This window comes from Choloepus didactylus, chromosome 2 (genome assembly GCF_015220235.1).
Source record: "Choloepus didactylus isolate mChoDid1 chromosome 2, mChoDid1.pri, whole genome shotgun sequence".
Lineage (NCBI taxonomy): Eukaryota > Metazoa > Chordata > Mammalia > Pilosa > Megalonychidae > Choloepus > Choloepus didactylus.
Genome location: NC_051308.1, coordinates 236,433,274 through 236,452,475, shown reverse-complemented (window position 1 = coordinate 236,452,475; position 19,202 = coordinate 236,433,274). Strand labels below are relative to the sequence as shown.

Here is a 19,202-nt window from a genome sequence, read left to right as displayed (position 1 = left end):
TTCATCACCCTGATCTTTGGTTTTGGGGCCTCCAGTGTGTATCAGATAGCAGTGGCCAGATGCACTTATTGTGTATTGACTGCTCCCCCTGGGTGGACATCTGCAGTGGATCGGCCACAGCGTCCCTGGGGAAAGAGTCATCCCTGCTGCACAGACGACTCCCTGACATCTTCATGGAGTTCAAAGCTCAAGTTTGTTTGGTGCTGACATTTTGGATTAGCTGGTTGACTGGAAGACCTGCTTCTTTCTATACACTGTGAAATTTATAAACCGCAGCAGCTGAGGGCTTAAAATGGCTGACAAACCCCCAGCTGGCAGCAATTAAATACACCACAAACCTCTGGCTAAACAAAGGTTTGTGGAAGCAGAGTTGCTGCGTATGCACTAAACAGACTCATGTTGTAAACTATCTTTTATGTTGAGTGTTAGTAAGAGACACTGTTGACTAATGAGAGGTGAGTGGGTGGGGTTTTGCCACCTCTTGTTTAATGACCCATTACCCCAAGGATGGTAGTACCAAGACCCTGCCCAAGAAGCAGCACATGTGACAATGAAGGTGATCTTTAGAAAAGGAGCAAAGAACCAGCGTGGCCAGAGTATGGCACGAGGACCATACAACAGTGGTGTATGGGAGCGGCTTGGAAGCTGATCTTCCTGCTCCATTTTTTAAAGTGGACTCCATTATCCTTCAGGCTGAAAGGAGAAGATGGGAATGAGAAAATAGTAAGATACCGTTTTATGCCCATTTGAGCAAAACAAAAACCCTAAAAAGTCTAGACCGATGCTGTCTGTCCAATATGCGACTTAAATTTAAATTAAGTTAAAAATTCAGTTCCTTGGTCACACTAGCCACATTTAAAGTTCTCAGTAGCTACGTGTGGCTTGTGCTATGTACTGACTGGACAGTGCTATCCTAGACAATACCAAGTGTTAGAAAAAAGTATACAGATGACTGGCATCTCTTCAATGCATTGTTGGTGGAAGTATAAATTGGTATAGCCACTTTGAAAACAATTTGAATTATCTTGTTAAGTAATCATTTGTACCCTGTGAGCCAGCCAGGATCTCCTAGATGCATACCCAAAGAAATGCTCACACATGTTCACCCAGAGACACGTACAGGAAGCTCATGGCGGCACGGTATGTAATAGCACAGCCTGTCAGTAACCCCTGTGCCATCAACGGGAAGTTGGATAATTTATGGTATATTCAAACAATAAGATATTAATAAAGCAGGCACAAAATAAACTAGAGCTGAACATTAAAGAACAGCTGAATCTTAGCAATAGAACGTTGAGGAAAATGTGAGTCCCCCAAAATAAAAAGGCAGCAATACTCTTTTTCCAAAGCCCCAAACAACTAAAGCCAAAGAATATAACAAGAATGTACCACATCATAGTTTGAAATATGATATATATATATATATTATTGTTAAAAGCAAGGGACTGAGAAGTACAAAATTCAGAACAGTGGCTGTCTTCAGTAGAGGAAGGATGGGGGCTGGGGTGGCAGAGGACCACACAGAGAGATTTAAATTATGGTCAACAATGAAGTTTTCAGGCTGGGGGTGGTCGTTTCACAGATGTTTATTATATTATTTGAAATAAATAAACAAATAACAGGCCATTAATGATACTGTGCCCTGAACCAAAAATCACGACAAGTCCAATTCCAGTCCTCCAAAGTCCAGTTAAAAAAAAAAAAAAGGAGTAGATTACTTTCTCTCCAGGTGCTCATAGGCTCATGGGACACACATGAAAGTGGCTTAAAGAACAGTCATGTTTAAAAGGACATGTTATAGTACTGAACCACAGGGTGTAAACAAATTTAGGATTGCTGTTTAGTGGAGTCATGTTGCTTCAAAGGGATTATTTGAATTGATAGTGCCATCAGCAATATGTGAAGAAAACAGTTCCATCGCGCAGTGGCCTGCACTGAACAATATCTCTTTTAAAAAGTTTTTGCCAACTTATGAGGTTTGGCCAAACAGTAGCATATTGCCATTTTTCATTTATAATGCTTTGATAACTAATAAGTTTGGAACTAAATTTGTTCATATACCAGGATTCCAAGCCCTCCCTCCCTCATCTTCCAACCTGCACCTGAAGTTAAAATTTTATTTGTGTTTTGGACAAGAAAGAATAGTTTTTCAGGCACTGACAACGATAAGGTGATAGGGGAATGTGGGAAGAATTTGTTTCATCATCTTCTGCTTCTGGTACGAGTGACTCTAAATCGCCCCTTCTGAAAGTATTGCCTGTATTTATAGGACTATGACGGAAGACTATGTTTCCTTTCATGGTCAAGTTTAATTCTCTTTTCTTCCACATCGGTAGGAGAAACGAGCCTTGAGTGCCGCACTTAGCTCCTAGTCGGCAGAGTCTGAACACTGTATCTGACCTTACCCTTGGAATTTGGTTGATCACAAAATGAGGACCTTGGAAATGGGAAGGTAGTTTGCAGCGTGTTAGGAAGACAAAAGAAACATAACAAATAGACACCATATATCCCCAAAGAGCTACTTTCTTGTTCTCTGACATTCAGGTGGGTTTGTGCTTTTCAAGTTAGAAGATAATGTATTGGGAGTGGAGGGGGTTAGGTCACTGAAATTTGGGGAAGGCCCTGAGGGAAGCCACGGGGTCAGGAAATAGTTGTATCCCTGAAAGCTGTTTGATGATGTCATAATGTAGGGTACATTTACTTACTCTCCCAGAGTGGAGTCAGCAGGGCATCCTATTCCATAGTTGTTAGGAGATAGACTTTCCAAGAGCTCAGATCCAGAAACAATCTGTCCTTCCTTGGTTCCTCTGACTTTCTTGGATCTCACCAGAGGCATTTAGGACCCTCAGTAAGTTTTCTCCCACTTTCCTCAGCTTTGATGATTAATGAAAAGACTATTTCTTCTAAGGAAAAATGCATGTGCCAAAAAATGTTGACTTCATAACATCGCTTTCATGTCCATTCCTTTGCTTTGATCAGTGGACTAGACAGACATACCCTTGACCTTTCTGTCAGGAAGATGGGATTCTAGCTGGTTCCCTACCCTGCCCTCCCTACTTCTGACCACCATTGGACTCCAAAATAGCCCCCAGTAGGCCTAAATCTTGAAGAAGGAAATGAGACTAGGCATATGGGTTGTAGGTGAGTATATGATATAGATAAAATTATTTTTTTACCCAGAAAATTGACACTTCTTTACGGTCTCTTTACATCACCATTGAAGAGCACAATTAGTAGTAGTACAATTAGTAGTAGGTGAACTTTTGGAAAAATGATCACTGGATTTCTGGCTTTCTAGCACATGTCAAACACCACCCAAGTATGGATCAGTTATCCTGGCCTGATGAGTAGAGTATTGACCTGGGTCCAGGAATGCTTTGCAATTATCCCAGCCTTGCAGCTAACCCACTGTGTGTTGTGTAGCATTTCAGACCATTTCTGTCTGTATTACTACCCCAATTTGCCCACCAGGGCACCTTTCGCCCTTGCAAATAAGTCTCTACACTGTTGTTAGTACATGGTTCTGAAATGCTGAGTCAGTGTGTAAACTTTTTCCTCTCTTGCTTAGATATGTCTAGAGAAGGTTGTTTTGCTTCAGTGGGTTCCAGGAACAAATAATAAAAAGTACAGCAAGTACAAGGCCAAGGACAGACCCAGCACACACTCTTATCAGTCATCTGAAATATGCATAGCCTTTCCAAGACAAATATGGACTCCTGTTTCTAGGAAAACACCAAAGAGTACTTATCAGTTACCCTGTATATGGTTTGTGGAAAAAGACAACATCAGCCTACCCTGAAAGCCATAGCAAAGCAAATTCCTTTGGGCAACCAACAGCTAAGTGGCATGAGTTAGAGATGCTGTAGGAGCCCAGACTGTGGCCTGGGACCAGTCCACGGAGGCTTTCTTTTCTCTCCTATGATGACACCCTGCAACTGAGCTCATATTCACAGAATCCTAGAGGCTGGGTGTGTTCTCACTAAATGCCCAAGGTTCCTCACTCTTCTTACTGATCCACTGTAAATCCAAAGATGGTGCTGTTGAAGAGGTGCCTAGAAAAATAGGGTGTGAAGTTAAGTAATAATAGTAACAAGAGTCCCCATTGGTGGATACCCTACATTCTGTTAAACACAGGTTTGACAGGCATGATTTTATTTGATCTTCACAGCAATCCTATGAAGTCAGTATTGTCATCCCTATTTTGCAGAGAAGACTGGAACTGAGGGGTAAAGAGGTTAACTGACTTGGCCGTGATTGCACGGTGAGAAAATGGCAGAGGCAGAATTCTAATTCCAGATTGGAGTCTCCAACCACCTTCTTAGGGTGCATTCATAGTTGATACGGTAGTTTAATACTCTTCACTAAATGTAGAGATGTCTTGTATTATGTGGTGCTTTTATCTTAGGCAAGGAAATCATTTAAGCCTTGACAGGTGACCGCTTTGGTTTTTGTCCATTTAACCTTGCAGGACTCAAGCACAGAGGATCCGGAAACCGCGCTGCTGCACGGGGCCCCAGGGGCTGCTTCCCCGCTATTCCGAGAGCCAGGCAGAAGGACAGGAGCAGCTCTTCAAGCTAACGGACAACATACAAGATGAATTGTAAGTTGAAGCTGTGGGAAGGCAGCCCTGTTGATCTAGTGAGGAGACTTTGTCCCTTTGAGTCTGAAAAGTTTCCATCTGTTCCGAGTATCATCCTGACTCTTGGACCTTGGGACTTGTCAGAGGATTTCTTGACCCAAATGTTTCATAGGTTTAGATAAAACTCCTTGTAAACAACCTTTTACTCAAAGCAGTGGTTCTCAAACTGTGTTCCATAGTGGGACCTTGGTGTTTTGTTTCTAAGAAAAATGGTAGTCTTTTTCCAGTTAGTCCAAAGAAGGAAGACAATGGATAAAATGTTGTCAGTTTTAAGGATTTTTTATTTTCCCTGTAACGTTTCTTAAACTTTGGTGTTCTGTTGTTTGCTGCAGAATGCTAACAGAACAAAATGGATAAACAAATAGCAAACAACTAATAATTGAAAATTTTGGAAATGTGATTTACTTAAGATTGTTTTGTTACTCTTTCATTGTGGAGCCTTATATACCTTGGATATTGTTTTATTTTGTTAGTGAAATTATTCCTTGTTGCTATGGTAAAATTCAATATATCACTGTCTTGGGATGATCTGCAGAGACTCACATAGCGTAGAGTGCTTTATCACCTGAGTTAGGCTTTTGAACCACCTGCCTAGAGAAAGCAATTAGTTATGCCTGGTGAGTAGCACAGTGCTAGTTTAACTTCTTTTAATGCTTATTTATCTCCATTAGTGTAAAGAAATATGGAGGGTTCTGAGGGCTGTGAATGGGTTTGGCCAGTGGTGGAGAGTCTGGGGTAGAAGTGAGCCTGCAGACTAGCCTTCGGTGTCGTTAGAGGCAGTGTTATGCTGACCTCATCTCATATTTTTGTAGCAGTAGTTGAATGGAGATACCAAAAATAGAATTCAGAATTCATTTGTTGCTTGCTGGGTAGAATGGCATCTTCCCAGATCTGTTCTGTACAATTCAAAGCTCCTTCAGTGTTATTGGATGGTCTCTTGGTAATGGAGGAATGTTGTGTCATCAATGGGTTCTGCTGTTTCAGCCTTGCCTTGGCTCTGGTCACCACTCTTAACACCCAGAATCCCTGGGCAGCCTCACTCCCGGGAGGACTTTATATCCCTGCCTTCTTGGGGTGGGGATTTGGTGCCCTGGATGCTCTTTATACCACTTTGTCAGTGGAACTTTTGGCCTTTGGAGAGTCACCCTCAGGGCCAGCAGCACCTGGTGCAGAGTCTACCAGAATGGCAGCCCTCGGGGCTGCAGAGCCCTCAGCACCCATGTGTCTGGCACCAAGTAGGCATGCAGTCAGTGCTTGTTGGATGGCTGATGGAGGGCTGTAGTTCAGCATTTGTCAGTCCTGTAGGCTTGTTTTGTTTTGTTTTGGTCAAAGATTAAGTGAGATTAGAAACTATTGTGTGTTGTGTGTTTCCTCCTCACCCACCCACATTCAAGGTGAACCATCCTCTGGTCCTTGCAAAAGTTATTTTCAATAGAATGACGTGCCAAAAAGCACAAGGGAGAAATTGTGTCTTCCAGCTAACAGAGGATCTCTCACAGTGGGATGTACGCATTGAAACCAGAGCCAGGGAAAGCTGAGAAATGGAATCAAAATGAAGTCAGTAAAACTGATCTCATGAAACTCGGCAAATTCGTGTGAACTAGGAAAAGATGTTGGTGTGAGTGAATTTTGACTCTATAGATGAAAACCCTGTATCTCCACCCAAGTTTGTGGTGGAGTCTTTCCAGTGAACGTTGAGGGAGCATGTGACCAGCCTTGCTCTGTGGCATAAGGAAGGCGTTATCAGGGAATATGGCAAATGTTCTCTGAAATATCCTCAGTTGTCGGACTGGGTCTTCCTGGTGATGTGAACATCAGAATCATCACTTTGCAGGAAAGGGGTTTTCAGGAAAAGCAACCGGGTGCCTGATTATACCCCTGACTTTTATCGTAGAATTGTAATTAAAACCATGTTTAAGGACCTAATTATTTGCATATTTTCCTTCAGAGTTAACCCCTTAAAAGGGTCTTTAATACTTCGCTCTACTGTTCTAACTAAATGTTTCCACATTTTTTTCCAGTTGGACTCACTGTTTCACTTCTGGAAAATGTTGTGTAATTACTTCCCGATGTAGTTAAAACTCCACAAAGTCCCCAGTGCCATGGTTACTTCAACTTTGTTCTCCCAGATTGAGTTTCATTTCATTTTTTTTTCATTTTCTTTAATTAATTAGTATTAAAAAGATAGTTACTGACATATGATTGAAGGTCTGGCAAACTGAAAAGGCTTCAGTTTCAAATTTGTCAAATAATATCCCTGGTATGTTGCAGAATTACTATTGCTTCCCATTTTTCTCAGTTTTGGTTTTGAAATAAAATCCTGGGTTAAACTGACATTAAGGAAAAATGTGCTCTCTCTGATTAAATTATTTTTATGGCCATTAATCTCATTTTCATATAAAAAACTATGTACCTATCTTATCTCTAATGCTTCATTGCAGGCCAACTTACATGCTAAGATTGTAACTCTTACCTTTTTAAGAAAGATGCTCACGAGCATCCCACAGGACGTGAGAGGCTGCCCTAACCTGCTGTTTTCTGGAGTTAAGTTGACAACTGTATTGTAATTTTGAAGTGTAGTTATAGAAAATAACATTTATCAGGCTTTTTTTTTTTTAGAGAGAGAGAAAAGTAGAAAAAAGAGAATAAAAATAGCCTATAAGCTTTCAGCAGCCAAGCCAGATAACTCCTTTCTCTTTTTAATGAAAGAGATTCCCATGCACAGCAAATTCAAAGAGTACAGAAAGAAAAAAATGAAGAGCAAAATTCTCCCTTCTTGTCCCTTTTATAAAGATACTGTTTATTGTGTTTTATATCTTGTCTATCTTTCTAGAGAAATTGCACATATATAGAGAGACTAGTAACTCTAAAATAGCATTTTTCTTCTATCATCTACAGAATAGGGAACATATGCATACTGCTCTGTACCGCTTGTCACCCTGTAATATAGTCTTGGAGATCTTTCCATATAACTTGGTTTTTTAATTTGAAATGTTAGTTTAATGTATTTTATCTCTCCTTTAATCAGAATGTTTTTGTTTGTTTGTTTTGAGCACAGGTTATTGACTCTAATAGCATAAAATTATAAATGTAAACCTTGTAGTAATATAAACAGCCCAAAATAAAAAAACTGGTCCTTTTGAGGAAGGGGAAAGAGTTCATTAGCTTCTATTTTCTAAACCAGGAAATAATCTGTCAATAACCACTGATACTTAGGGAATTAGATATTCTTTGATATGCCACTGAATTAAAACTTGCATCTGGCAGATTACCCAGCTACCCTGATAAAAGTTAATGGCTTGCTAAATCTTTGATAGATTAAGTCAAGAGTTCTGAGAGAATTCTTTCACTTGTCCACTGAGTAAAATATTACCAACATCCAAAGCTGTGTATGCACTGCCAAATTCTGTTGAACCCTGCAGTGTAATTTCGCTGTCATTTTCTGGAACTCCCTAACAAACGTATCGAATCCTAGTGTTTGGCAGGACAAATAAGACCCTGGCTCTGTCCTCACTGAGTCCGCAGTCTAGCAGGAAGGGGGAGCAGAGAGTGCCACCAACCACCAATAACTCAGGATTGCTGTTATAATGTACATATGGACAGTGTGTTATAAGACCACAGAGGGGGTGACTGATTTATGCCTGGAAAGCCAGGGACGATTGGGCTGGTCCTGCAGGACAAGGAAGAATGTCAACAAGAGAAGGAGAAAGGCATGTCCACAAGGAGGAGTGCTGGGTAAAGGCATGGAGGTAGAAGAGTTAATGGCAGGTCAGGAGAATTCTGACTAGCCAAGTGTGGGCAGCGTATATGTGGGAGGGAAGGAACAGAAGTGGTAGAGCTGGAAAGTCAGGTTGCAAGGCCAATTCTCAAGGCCTACCTTAAAGGCCATGCTAAGTTTACCTCTCCTGTAGACAGTGACGAGATTTTAAAGAAGGGGAGTGCTAAAATTGTGTTCAAAATATTACCTTGAATACAACAGAGAAATGAATCAAAGTTGCAGAAACTAGAGGCAGGAAACCAGTTAGGAAGCCCTTGGAGTGATCCAGGTGAAAGGTGGTGAAGTCTGGACACAGACAGTGGCAATGAAGGTGCCTGGAAGGGGACAGATATGAAAGGTATTTAGGAGGTAGCATCAGTAGAACTTGTTGCCTGGTTAAATTTTGAACCTGAGTGGGAAGGAGGAGTTGAGAGTGACTTTCGGACTGCTGCCTGTTTGGTTGAAGGGTGATGCCGCATCAGCTGGGCGGTGCTGCAGGAGGGGAGGACTGGGGAAGAAAAGAGCAGCTCAGCTCTGGCCGTGTGGAGCAGGGGGGGCACTAGTGGGACATTCATATGGCAAGTGAAACCCAGCTCCGACCCAGATCTGGGAGTCTCAGTGGACTAGGTGGAGGTGACGCTTGGGGTGGAGAGACCTGCTCTGGGCATACTTGTGGAGGGAGATTACTCAGAACCGTTCTGATTTTGAAATGACTCCAAAGAGAGTAGAACGTAAATATAAATACAGAATTAAGAAGTGGGGAGGAAAAAAAAAAAAAAGAAAAAGGAAGAAATCCAGCTGAAAAGTGAGAGTTGTTGACCAAATGCTTGGCAGATCCCCCTCTCTCCAAGGAGAAATCAGACCTGACCTTGTTTTCCATGTAGCCCCATCTCCAACCTGCGGATGAGCAGATTGGCAGACTTTGTAATGGGACCCTCTCCTACAGGAGCAGGACAATTTGACATCTTTTCTCAACAGAAGAAAGAAAGAACAGCAGCCACTATCAACCGTGCATCCCCTCTCTTGGGCTCTTCTGTTAACTCCAATCATCCCACTGGCCCTGCGGTGTAGACGTTATGACCCTGGTTCTACAGAGAAGGGCAGGAAGCTTTGAGCACAGCCTTCTGGCTGGTGAGAAGCAGACCTGATTGGCACCAAAAGCTGGCTCCCATGGCCAGTTCCACGTGCCTTAGAGAGAACTTCATTACCTGCCAGAGAGTGAGAGAACTGAAGCCGTTATTATCACAAATATCCCCATGGTGTTTGTGGTTTGTGGATATCATTATTAGTAGTGGGTTCTGCCTCTGTAGATTTAATCTTGCCAGATGGACCCACTATTGACCTATCATCCCAGCGAGTGGTAGAAGCCATGTGCCACAGCCTGCCTTGCTCTCAAGACACTTTCTGCATTGATCCCAAGGTCAGAATGCCCTCTTTTTCTTCTTAAGGGGGAAAACAAAGAATTGAAGTTTTAAAATTGTATAAAAATACTGTTTTTTTATAGAATCAATTAAAGTATCTACAGCCACCTAAAATGTGCTTAACAGCACTTGGGTGCTTCTCTAGTTCTCTGTATGTGAAGCGTATCTAGATGCTTTGTGTTTCTGGCCACCTTTTTTTCTACTTTCCCTCCCTCTGGGTTGATAATAGAAGGATGTACTCACAATCGACCTGAGACCACGTTTGCTTTTTTCCTCTGTGTCAACCCATGGGGTGTTCCAATAATTGCTCATTCATGGGCCAAAAGTAGTTCCTGGATGGAGTGTATGTGTGGGATAAAGAGTGGAAAGGCCAGTGCGTAGACAAGTCGTGGAGCAGGAGGTGGAGATGTAGCCACTGCGTGCCCTTGCCATAACCATGATCTTCTCGGGGAAGGGCAAACAGAAGCTTGTGGAGAACAAGCTTCTTCATGTAGACGGCCCGGAAGGGAGAGACAGCGCTGAGGAAAAAAGGAACAGAGGAAGGAGCAGCATAGCAAAGGAGAGGAGCTGAGGGTGCTGTGCTCTGCCTGACTCTCATTGTCCCCTGAGTATTGGCCCGTCTCTCGCACAGTGAGGAGTTGGGGATTGGTCTTCAGTAGAGGAGGGGACTTGTTTTGAGCTCAGTTTTAATTATTCTTTGATGTGGAGTCCATGTTTTGTAAAAGCAAAACAAAAACCCAAAGCCTTGGTCACTGGTTGTGGGCAGGCTAGGGGAGCAAGGGCAGTGCTGGGAGGAGATGGGGAGACAGAGGGACAGAGCTGTTTGCTCACCCTTTCTGGGTTCATTGCTCAGACCACAGTAGGGGACCCGGGGCTCCCTCCACGTGGCCGCACTGCCTCCACATCTCCTCCCCAGGCTGTGCAGAGGCAGCCGGCTCCCTCTCTCCCCGTGATACCCTTGGCTCTGATCCTTTGCTCTTGATTTGCAAAGACTTTAGAACATGTAAGTGTCCAAAAAATGTTAGTGTCAGTCCTTTCTGGGTGTGGATGCACACCCCACCCTGGGCTCACACACAGAGGTCCGGGCGGGTGTGCAAGGCTGCTCTTCTCCCTCACAGCTTTGTGTGGCTGGGATTTCTTTTGATCTTCGACATAACTTGGGGAAGGAATCTGGCAGGAATTATTTCTACTGCACAGATGAAGAAACCGAGTCATAGAGAAGGCCAGTGGCTCTGCCAGGCTCACAGCCTGTCAGGGTCTCCCAGCAGCTCAGCCTGTTTCAGTCACTGTGGCCTCTGTCCTCCACCTTCTGATAGATGAGCATCCCAGCTCAGAGCCACCCTTCCTTCGGAAGTAAGTTCTGGCCTGATTGAGGACATGGGCCATCAGTGCCGTCTTGAAAAGCTGTCTATTTTGAAACCTCTAAAAGTGTTCCAGTATGGGAAGTGCGCTAGTGTCAGTGAGTCTGGCCTGGGTGTAAAGGCAGCTGCCCCAGTGCAAAGGCCTTGGCCCTTTCCAGAGTCTCTGTGGAAATGTCAGCTGTGGTGCTTGCCAGATGGGGTGGGAGTGGGCAAAGGTGATGAGACAAAAATTGGACTAGAGAAAAGAAAATCAAATCTCAGGTGGGTATTTTTATGCACAGACCTGATCTCGCCCCAACTGTGGTGGCCAACTTTGGGGAACTTCAAGGCCACTGCGGTCTCAGCTGCCATGCACCAGGCAACCCCTGTGCTCAGAAACTGTTAGTCATTTTCTGGTATACGAACTAGTTTCCCAGGGGAAGACAGTCTCACACTGTGCAAATTCTAGCTGGCCCTGTGACACTTCCTCTCAGTGTCCTGTTGCTTTTTTCATCTCCTTCTGTCGCTCCCTGTCTCCTTTCTTCCCCTGGGCCAGCTATTTTAGATTCCACTCAATTTGTTTAAGTGATAATGCTTGCCTTCTTGATAACTGTTAGAGCCTGGGATGTGAGAAAGTCTGTGATAAGTGGCCTGAACACGAAAAGACGCTCGGTATTTCTAATTTCGGCATTGAGGCTTTACAAGTCTACATTCTTGGCATTGTCAACCAGTGAGAAGAGGACTGTAAACCCCAATCTTTGTTGGGGGGGCTGTAATTGAAATGGCAGCTGGAACAAGGCAGATGCTTCCCGAGCACAGGTTGGGTGGCCAGCTCCCTGGTGAGTGCCCAGAGATCCGGGGGTGGGGAGCAGAGGTGGACGCCACCACCACGACCACGTGTCCAGGAAACAGAACAAGAACAAAGAAACGGTTAGCGGTGCTCTTGAAAGCAAACACAACATGTCTTCCAGAGGGGGGAGGGATGGAGCATTTACGGGATGCTTCATGCCAGCAAGGTCTGAAGGGAGTGCTCCCCCAGCCAGAGTGGGGCAGGTGTCCTGCCCGTGCTGGGAACTAAGGCCGCCAGCCCAGCCACCAGCAGGCAGCCTGTCCTCGTGCCCCACCTGCCTCTGCCGTCACATCAGAGTGTTTTGCAGCTGTTATCCTGGCGCAAAGCTGTCCTGGGACCCAGGTCCCGGAACAGTTCCAGGTGGAGCCTGGACTCTGTGCAGCTTGTTTGGAAATTCCCCTCAGGACAGCAAGTCCCAGGGGACTGGAGCTGACAGCCAGTCAGTTGGCAGCTCTTTGTATTCTCACAGTCATCTGTTCTTTTCTGCTGTCCCTTGATGTTGCAGCCCCATTGTTAAGGCTGTCACAAGATGCAGGGGAGGCAGCCAGGCTCCGGAGAGCTGTCACAGTTTCCAGGGTTCACTACTCTTCATTCAGTAGCTGAGCAGAGAGGTTTGAAGTGCATAAATTTCCACTTTAAATCTGTAAGCTCCGTGGAAGAGGAATTAGGTTTGTCTTAGAGTGGCCCTAAAGCTCCTAGAAATAATGACTAAAAGTTAGCAAAATCAAGATCACAGCTTTACCCAAGAAGGTATTTCCTAACTCTTAGTGTTGTCTAACAACACAACGAGGGGTTCGTAAGTTCTCCGTCACTGGAGGTGTCAGGCTGGGTGACCCCTGTTGGAATGTGCTAGAAAGGATGTAGGCATAGGTGGGTAAGTGCTAGAACTCTGGGCCATCTTTTCACGACATACAACTAGGTAAGCCTGTTTCACTCTGTGTTTTCCTCCGGTCTTCACTGCCCCCTGCCCATCTATGTCTTCTAGCTTCTGAGCATTTACCTTCCCCATTTTAGGCAGTAAACTTTCTTAGCTGCTGTTTCAGTTTAACATTTAAATGCGTCATATTTCCTTCCTCTGTTTTGTCCAAAAAAGCATTGTTATAGTTTTCTGTAAGCCTTAAACTACCAAAAGATTCTCACCTAAAAAAAAAAAAAACAAACCCGTGAATATAAATGTTTTGATTGTTGATAGTGTTTATAGTCATTATTAGCTACCATTTATTGTGCACTCCCTGTGGAAGTGTGCTGTGTGCTTTACATGTCTTCCTCACAACGACCCTGTGAGCTCAGTATCACTTTCATTCTTGATTCACAACAAGGAAACTGAGGCTCATTGCGAGTAAGCCACCTGCCCCAGGGGTGGAAAGTGAGGGAGCCTGGAGTCAGGTTCCCCTTTCTGTGGCTCAGTGACATGGACCGTGCCAGCTGCCTTATGTTGAGGAGGAGCTCCACGTGCCATTCTCCCGTTTCCTCCCCTGCTTTGCAGCTTCATCGCCGTGGAGAACATCGATAGCTACTGTGTGCTCATCTCCTCCAAAGCTGTTTACTTCCTGAAAAGTGGCAACTATGTAGATCGAGAGGCCATTTTCTTAGAAGTCAAATATGATGACCTCTACCACTGCCTTGTCTCCAAAGACCACGGCAAGGTGTATGTGCAGGTGACCAAGAAAGCAGTGAGCACGAGCAGCGGGGTGTCCATCCCAGGACCTTCTCACCAGAAGCCAATGGTGAGTGCACACCCGGCTTGTCTTCTCAGCACCCCGCACGGGCACACTCGGGTTCTCAGATAGAGGGGCCCCTCCGAATGCCACAGCCTTGCTTAGCTCTTTTCAACAGGAAATCATTTGGAATCAGGCGATTCTGAATCCCCAGGGGTGCTGCTTCCTGGTCTGAGCGTGGAAGGAGCTCAGTGTGGGCTAAGTGGGTTGGTGATACCCTCCCAGCTCAAGCACCACTGACCGTGGGTGAAAGTGCCTCTACATTTGGGCCTCAGTTACCCATCGATACAGTGCAGGTAATCATAGTTAACTGTGAAGACCACCCAACATGATGCATAGGGCTTTTTATTCCTAAAATGTGGTTCTTCAGTGCATTGAGTCCAAGAACTTGTTAGAGCACACACCGGTTTCTCTATTGTTTCTCCTGTAGCAATGGAAACCATAGCTTTTTTTTCTGCATGAAGAAGTGATCTCTAACAAAGGGCCTTACTCATGGTTAATAAACAAAATTTATACTTTATTTCCAAAGCATTTGAGGTATATTTATGGCAGGACTTAAAGAATAAAATTCCTTTTAATAACTGACATTCATTTAAGACTATGTGCCAAGCTGTAGACTAGGTACTTCTTATGGATTATTCTATGATGTATTGTTATTGTCCAAACTGTACTGTGAAGGGGGCACTTGGTGAGGATGAATGACTTGCCCAAGCTTACACTGCCAGCATGGGAAGGAGTCAGGTGGCCTGACTCTAGAACTGGCAGTCTAGACCACTCTGCTGTGTTGTCTCTGCTCACCATGGGCATAGCAGAAGCACGTGTGGGGTAATATCCCATTTCTAGCCCTAGTCTGACTTGCTGGGTTCTCATGAAACCTAGGTGTTAGTCATGCTCGTTTTCACCTGGCATACTAGGATTTTCAAGCCTGCTTTCAAGAACAATATGTCATTCAAAATGTTCCTGCTTATCTCTGGGTCCTTTCTACAGATCAGAAATAGCAACCAGCTTCCCTGGGCCTCTCTCCTCAGGAATTCCTTGACCTTTCCCCTACTCAGGAATGCACTTGGTTTGTTTTGGCTTGTGCAGGCTCCCATGGGGCCATTGGCATGGCCACACCATGGGCTGTAAGTTAGGGCTGGTTTATTAGGAGAGTTAACACCCAAAAGGGTTTGTATTTCTGTAAGTTCCTTTTATAGCAGATAGCCCAGCTCAAATATACTTTTGCCCTTTCAAGGTAAGGGAACAGTGACGCATTCTCGATAAGAAAGGCCTCGAGGCATTTGTTTACTGATTCTTTAGCATCACCAGGGTCTAGATTTGAATCCCAAGTTGTCCTTTATTCTTGCCTCAGTGAGAGCCTCGACCTTCGGAATGGAAACTGGGTCTGAGTTACAGGAATTCCCAAATGTCAGGTGATTATGGATTGATTGTCTGCACAGGCACCTGGGGAATATGTTAAATGTGCAGATTCTAGGAATCCACTCCAGACTTTTGAATCAGAATAAACTAGGAGTGGGGGCTTAGGAGGCTATATTTCTCAATAGTCTACCCATCCTACATAAAACTACCATCTGAGCCAGCACTCCCACTTCTAGGTCTGCACCCAAAAGAACTGAAAACAAGGACTCAAACAGGTACTTGTACACAGTATTTGTAGCAGCATTATTAACAGCCAAAAGGTAGAAACAACCCAAGTGTCTATCAACAGATGAATGGATGAACAAAATGCAGTCTGTCCATACAATGAAATTTTATTAAGCTATAAAAAGGAATGTTCTGGCACCTGAGACAACATGGATAAACTTTGCTGACATTATGCTAAGTGAAATAAGCCGAATACACACACACACAAAAATGAGTATGGTATGATTCCACTTATATGAAATGTCTAAAATAGGCAAATACATAGAGACAAAGTAGATTAGGGGATGGGGGTGGGGGTGGGAGTTATTGCTTAATGGGAACAGAGTTTTTGTTTGGGGTGATGAAAGGGTTTTGGAAATGAATGGCAGTGACGGTTGCGCAAGATTGAAAATATAGTTAAAATGTTTAAAATGGCAAATTTTGTGTCATATGTATTTTATCACGATTTAAAAAAAAAGTATACCCCTGCTGTTCTCATTGCCGCCAGCCTGGGAGCTGCTTCTGGGGGGATGTTTGGCTGCTCCTGTACTGTGCTTCCGTTTGGTTTCCCCGCCTTGGGGTGGGGGAGGCAGATTCCTCATTCTTTTCTGTCCTTCAGGTCCATGTGAAATCTGAGGTCCTCGCTGTCAAATTATCACAAGAGATCAACTATGCAAAGAGCCTTTACTATGAACAGCAACTTATGTTAAGACTCAATGAAAATGAAGAGCTCTTGGAGCTGGACTCCTGAAAAACCCCAGCTGCTGGAGAGAGATGCTTCCGGACACAAACCCCAAACCAGGCAGGAGGAAGAGGCCCACCTCTCTAATCAAGAGATTTAAATTAGAGACAAAACCAGAATATGGTTTGGGAGAAAGATATCAAGGAACAGGGGAAAGTAAACACTGATTGGGGAAAATGGGGCTATAGTAACTGGTGGGGACCCATTAGATTATGGACAAGTAATTTTTAAAAGGTATTGGTTGAATAACGTAAAAAAAAAAATGTACTGAGATGAATCTAATTTTTAGATTGCCCTGTATTTTGTTAACATGTATATATGTACAACTAAGTTTTGTAAATACATAGGGACATTTCTAAACAGGGCCTGTGATGTGTGAAAAGGTTTGTTAACTGTAAAGTAATTTTAAATTATATCAAATCTTCTATTGCACTAATTCTACACATCTAATTCAGGGTACTCACTATCGAAAGGCATCCTTGAAAGTTGAAGGATGGTGTGTGTTAGTTTTGGAAACTGAAGTGTTCACAGGAAAGTGAGTGAGGTGAGATCCAGGACATTTGGGAGTGACGCCTCGGAAAGCTCTGGGCATCCAGGCTGGGGCTGCGGCCGAGTCCTCAGAACCGAGCTGGCCCCGGAGAAGGAGGCACAGGAGAGCGGCTCGGTATTTGTCACCCACTTCAAAGACAGTTCTTTGGTTATTTTTTGTCTGTCTTACTATTTGGCTTTCTCCTGACTGGCCTTGCCAAACTTTGAGGTAAAATTGTGTGTCCGTCACCACACATACAGAACAACATCAGCATTAAAAGTTTTTCTTAGGTTACGATTAGAGGGGGTCAGTTTGAAACACTGGGATGCTCTGTTGATTTAGAAGGAAATCTCTCTCATTGAACTATTTGTTTTAACCTATTAAAAATCCACCATAAGCTCTCCTTCTGAACAACAGAAACAAAGGAGGTTCTGGGACTCTGTATTAATAACGCCACATGCTGGCCCAGCTCCGCAGCCCTGGGGTCACGTCATGGTAACTCCAGGACCAGGAGGGAGAGGGAAAGGGTCTCAGAAAAAGGAATAAAACGTGAGTGTGAGAATCTGGTTTTGTAAGCTTTTCAGGGAACCAGGATTCACTCTTTACCTTTGAAGTTCTTTTGACCAAAGCATCTCTTGTCCTTGGTTTTAAATTCCAGCCAGCAGCAAGGCCTCTCCTTGTGTCAGCTTGGGTCTTGTTTTCGGTATTTCCCTTTTTTATAAGGAATAAGGGAAGGGGGTGGGGGCAGGGAAAAAGGCCTCACTCTAGAATGAATGACTTGCCTTGTGATTTTTTAATTTTTATTTTAATAAAGCTAATCAGTTTCTACCACCTTGTCACACCTAGCTGAGACCTAAGATGACTTGGTGGATCAGTGGATGTGTAGAGGGTTTTGGTGTTTATAACTCATGGCCCAAATCCTTCCAAGACACAAATGAAGCTAATCTCCCTAGTGTGTGTGTGTGCATGTGTGTGTGTTCAAAGAGGGTAGAAGGGGGCTTGAGCGGAAGTGCTTTTTGGCTAAAGAGTGTTTTCAAGGGTCACTCCCCTTGAACTCCAGGGTTTTGTATAGTTGTCACTGAACTCTAAGTTAGTGGATTGCAAAATTGAAACTTGGCTTTTGGAGAGTTGGGTGGGTGTTAATGTTTGTTTGCCTGTTTCTTTCTGGGTGATAGTCATGATTGTATCACCTCTCAAACACAAGAGTGCAGCAGGATGGCCAAGTGTTAACTCCTCCCAGTCTTCCTAGCCAGCCACCCTCCCTGCACCCTCCACAAGTTTGACTTGTGGTTTTTGTCATCAGTAACCCACTGCCTGAGGTCACGATCTCTTAAAGATGAGATTCTCAGAAGGGTTGATTGCTTGTGTCAGTGTATCTTCTATTGCTTTCTGGAATGGAGTCATTTGAAATTTCTTTATTGAATTAAGGAGCTTAGTATTACTAAAGAAGTTGCCTTCCGCCGCCAGCAGCAACTGGGTGTTCTCAGAGCTGACTGTAGAAAGTTGGCCGAGCGGGCACTGAGGAACGGTGCTTTCAGGACTCCAGAGAGGTAATTCAGCTGTCCTCCTCCCAGGGCTCCTTTCTAATTTTAATCAGCTCTTTAAATAGCTGACCCTCTTTTATTGCACAACCACTGTCTTTGACATTTGCACTTTGGATGTTAAAATGGAGTCCAAAGAGTAGATGGGGTGGGGCCGGGTGGGTGGTGGGAAGGCAAAGTAAGAACTTCTCAAGCTCTCCTCTGCCCTGGCAGCCCTCTTGCCAGGCATGGTGGTAACATGTCCGGGGCTTTTGGCAGTTTCCCAGATCACCAGGAAAAGATCTGGAGCTTTGAAAGAAGCAGGCCTGCTCTTGGACCCTTGATCGTCCATTTCTTTGTAAATTGGTAAGGGGACTGTGATGTTTGACACTTTGCTCTGATAATTTCTACCAATTTTCATGCTGCCTCAAATACACAGCTCCTCTCTGAGGAAAGTAATATTGAGTAAGGAGAAGTTGAGCTAGGAGAAAAGAAATCAGGAGCCATCCGTCTCCCTCACCCGGTACAGTTGGCCAGCCCTTGTCACTGCCTAACCATGGCTGCTTTTCTTGGCTCACTGGAAAGACTAGCCAGAGGTGGTGTTTCTCCATCCCTGGGCCTGGCCACTATGAATGAAAAACAGAAAAGCAGCCTCCTGCCCAAGGGTCTTGCTGTTTGGGGGGTCCTCACATTATTGTTCAGAAGACTCCAGGGCCATTTTGTTTCATCTGTGCCTCAAAATACCACAGTAGCTGCTTGAGAAAATTCTGAAAATGAAATACCTGGTTCTCCACTGTGTAAACACTATTGCAGTCACCAATCTGTTAAGACTCTTTAATCTGTTTCTCATATCAGAGTCGTCATTTTTCTTCCTGTGGAATAAAATGCTTTGTTGACTTCCCAGACATGTCCTTTGTTTTCTTCCAGTTTCTTGGTGTTCCATAGATTCTAGACCCGCTGCCAGTGAGAAATACCAAACATATGACAATGCCCACAATAAAATGCAACAACTCCCCTCATCCCAATCCGAGGAAGCCCGTGGCTGGGGCGAGCCTCACACCTT

General features: G+C 44.1%; 1 protein-coding gene and 1 non-coding gene across 2 annotated transcripts in view; both read left to right on the top strand.

Annotated features, from left to right (window-relative positions):
• The window catches only part of VPS13D (vacuolar protein sorting 13 homolog D), a 303,465-nt gene extending 284,421 nt beyond the window's left edge, over positions 1 to 19,044 (top strand). Inside the window, 3 exon segments of the mRNA XM_037828496.1 lie at positions 4,469 to 4,600; positions 13,494 to 13,734; positions 15,968 to 19,044. Coding sequence (XP_037684424.1) covers positions 4,469 to 4,600; positions 13,494 to 13,734; positions 15,968 to 16,099 — 505 coding nt within the window. The 3' untranslated portion in view covers positions 16,100 to 19,044.
• LOC119528399 lies at positions 13,912 to 14,050 on the top strand. Its single transcript, XR_005215698.1, has one exon. It is a non-coding gene; the product is annotated as a small nucleolar RNA ACA59 (small nucleolar RNA).
• Positions 19,045 to 19,202: the final 158 nt, after the last annotated feature.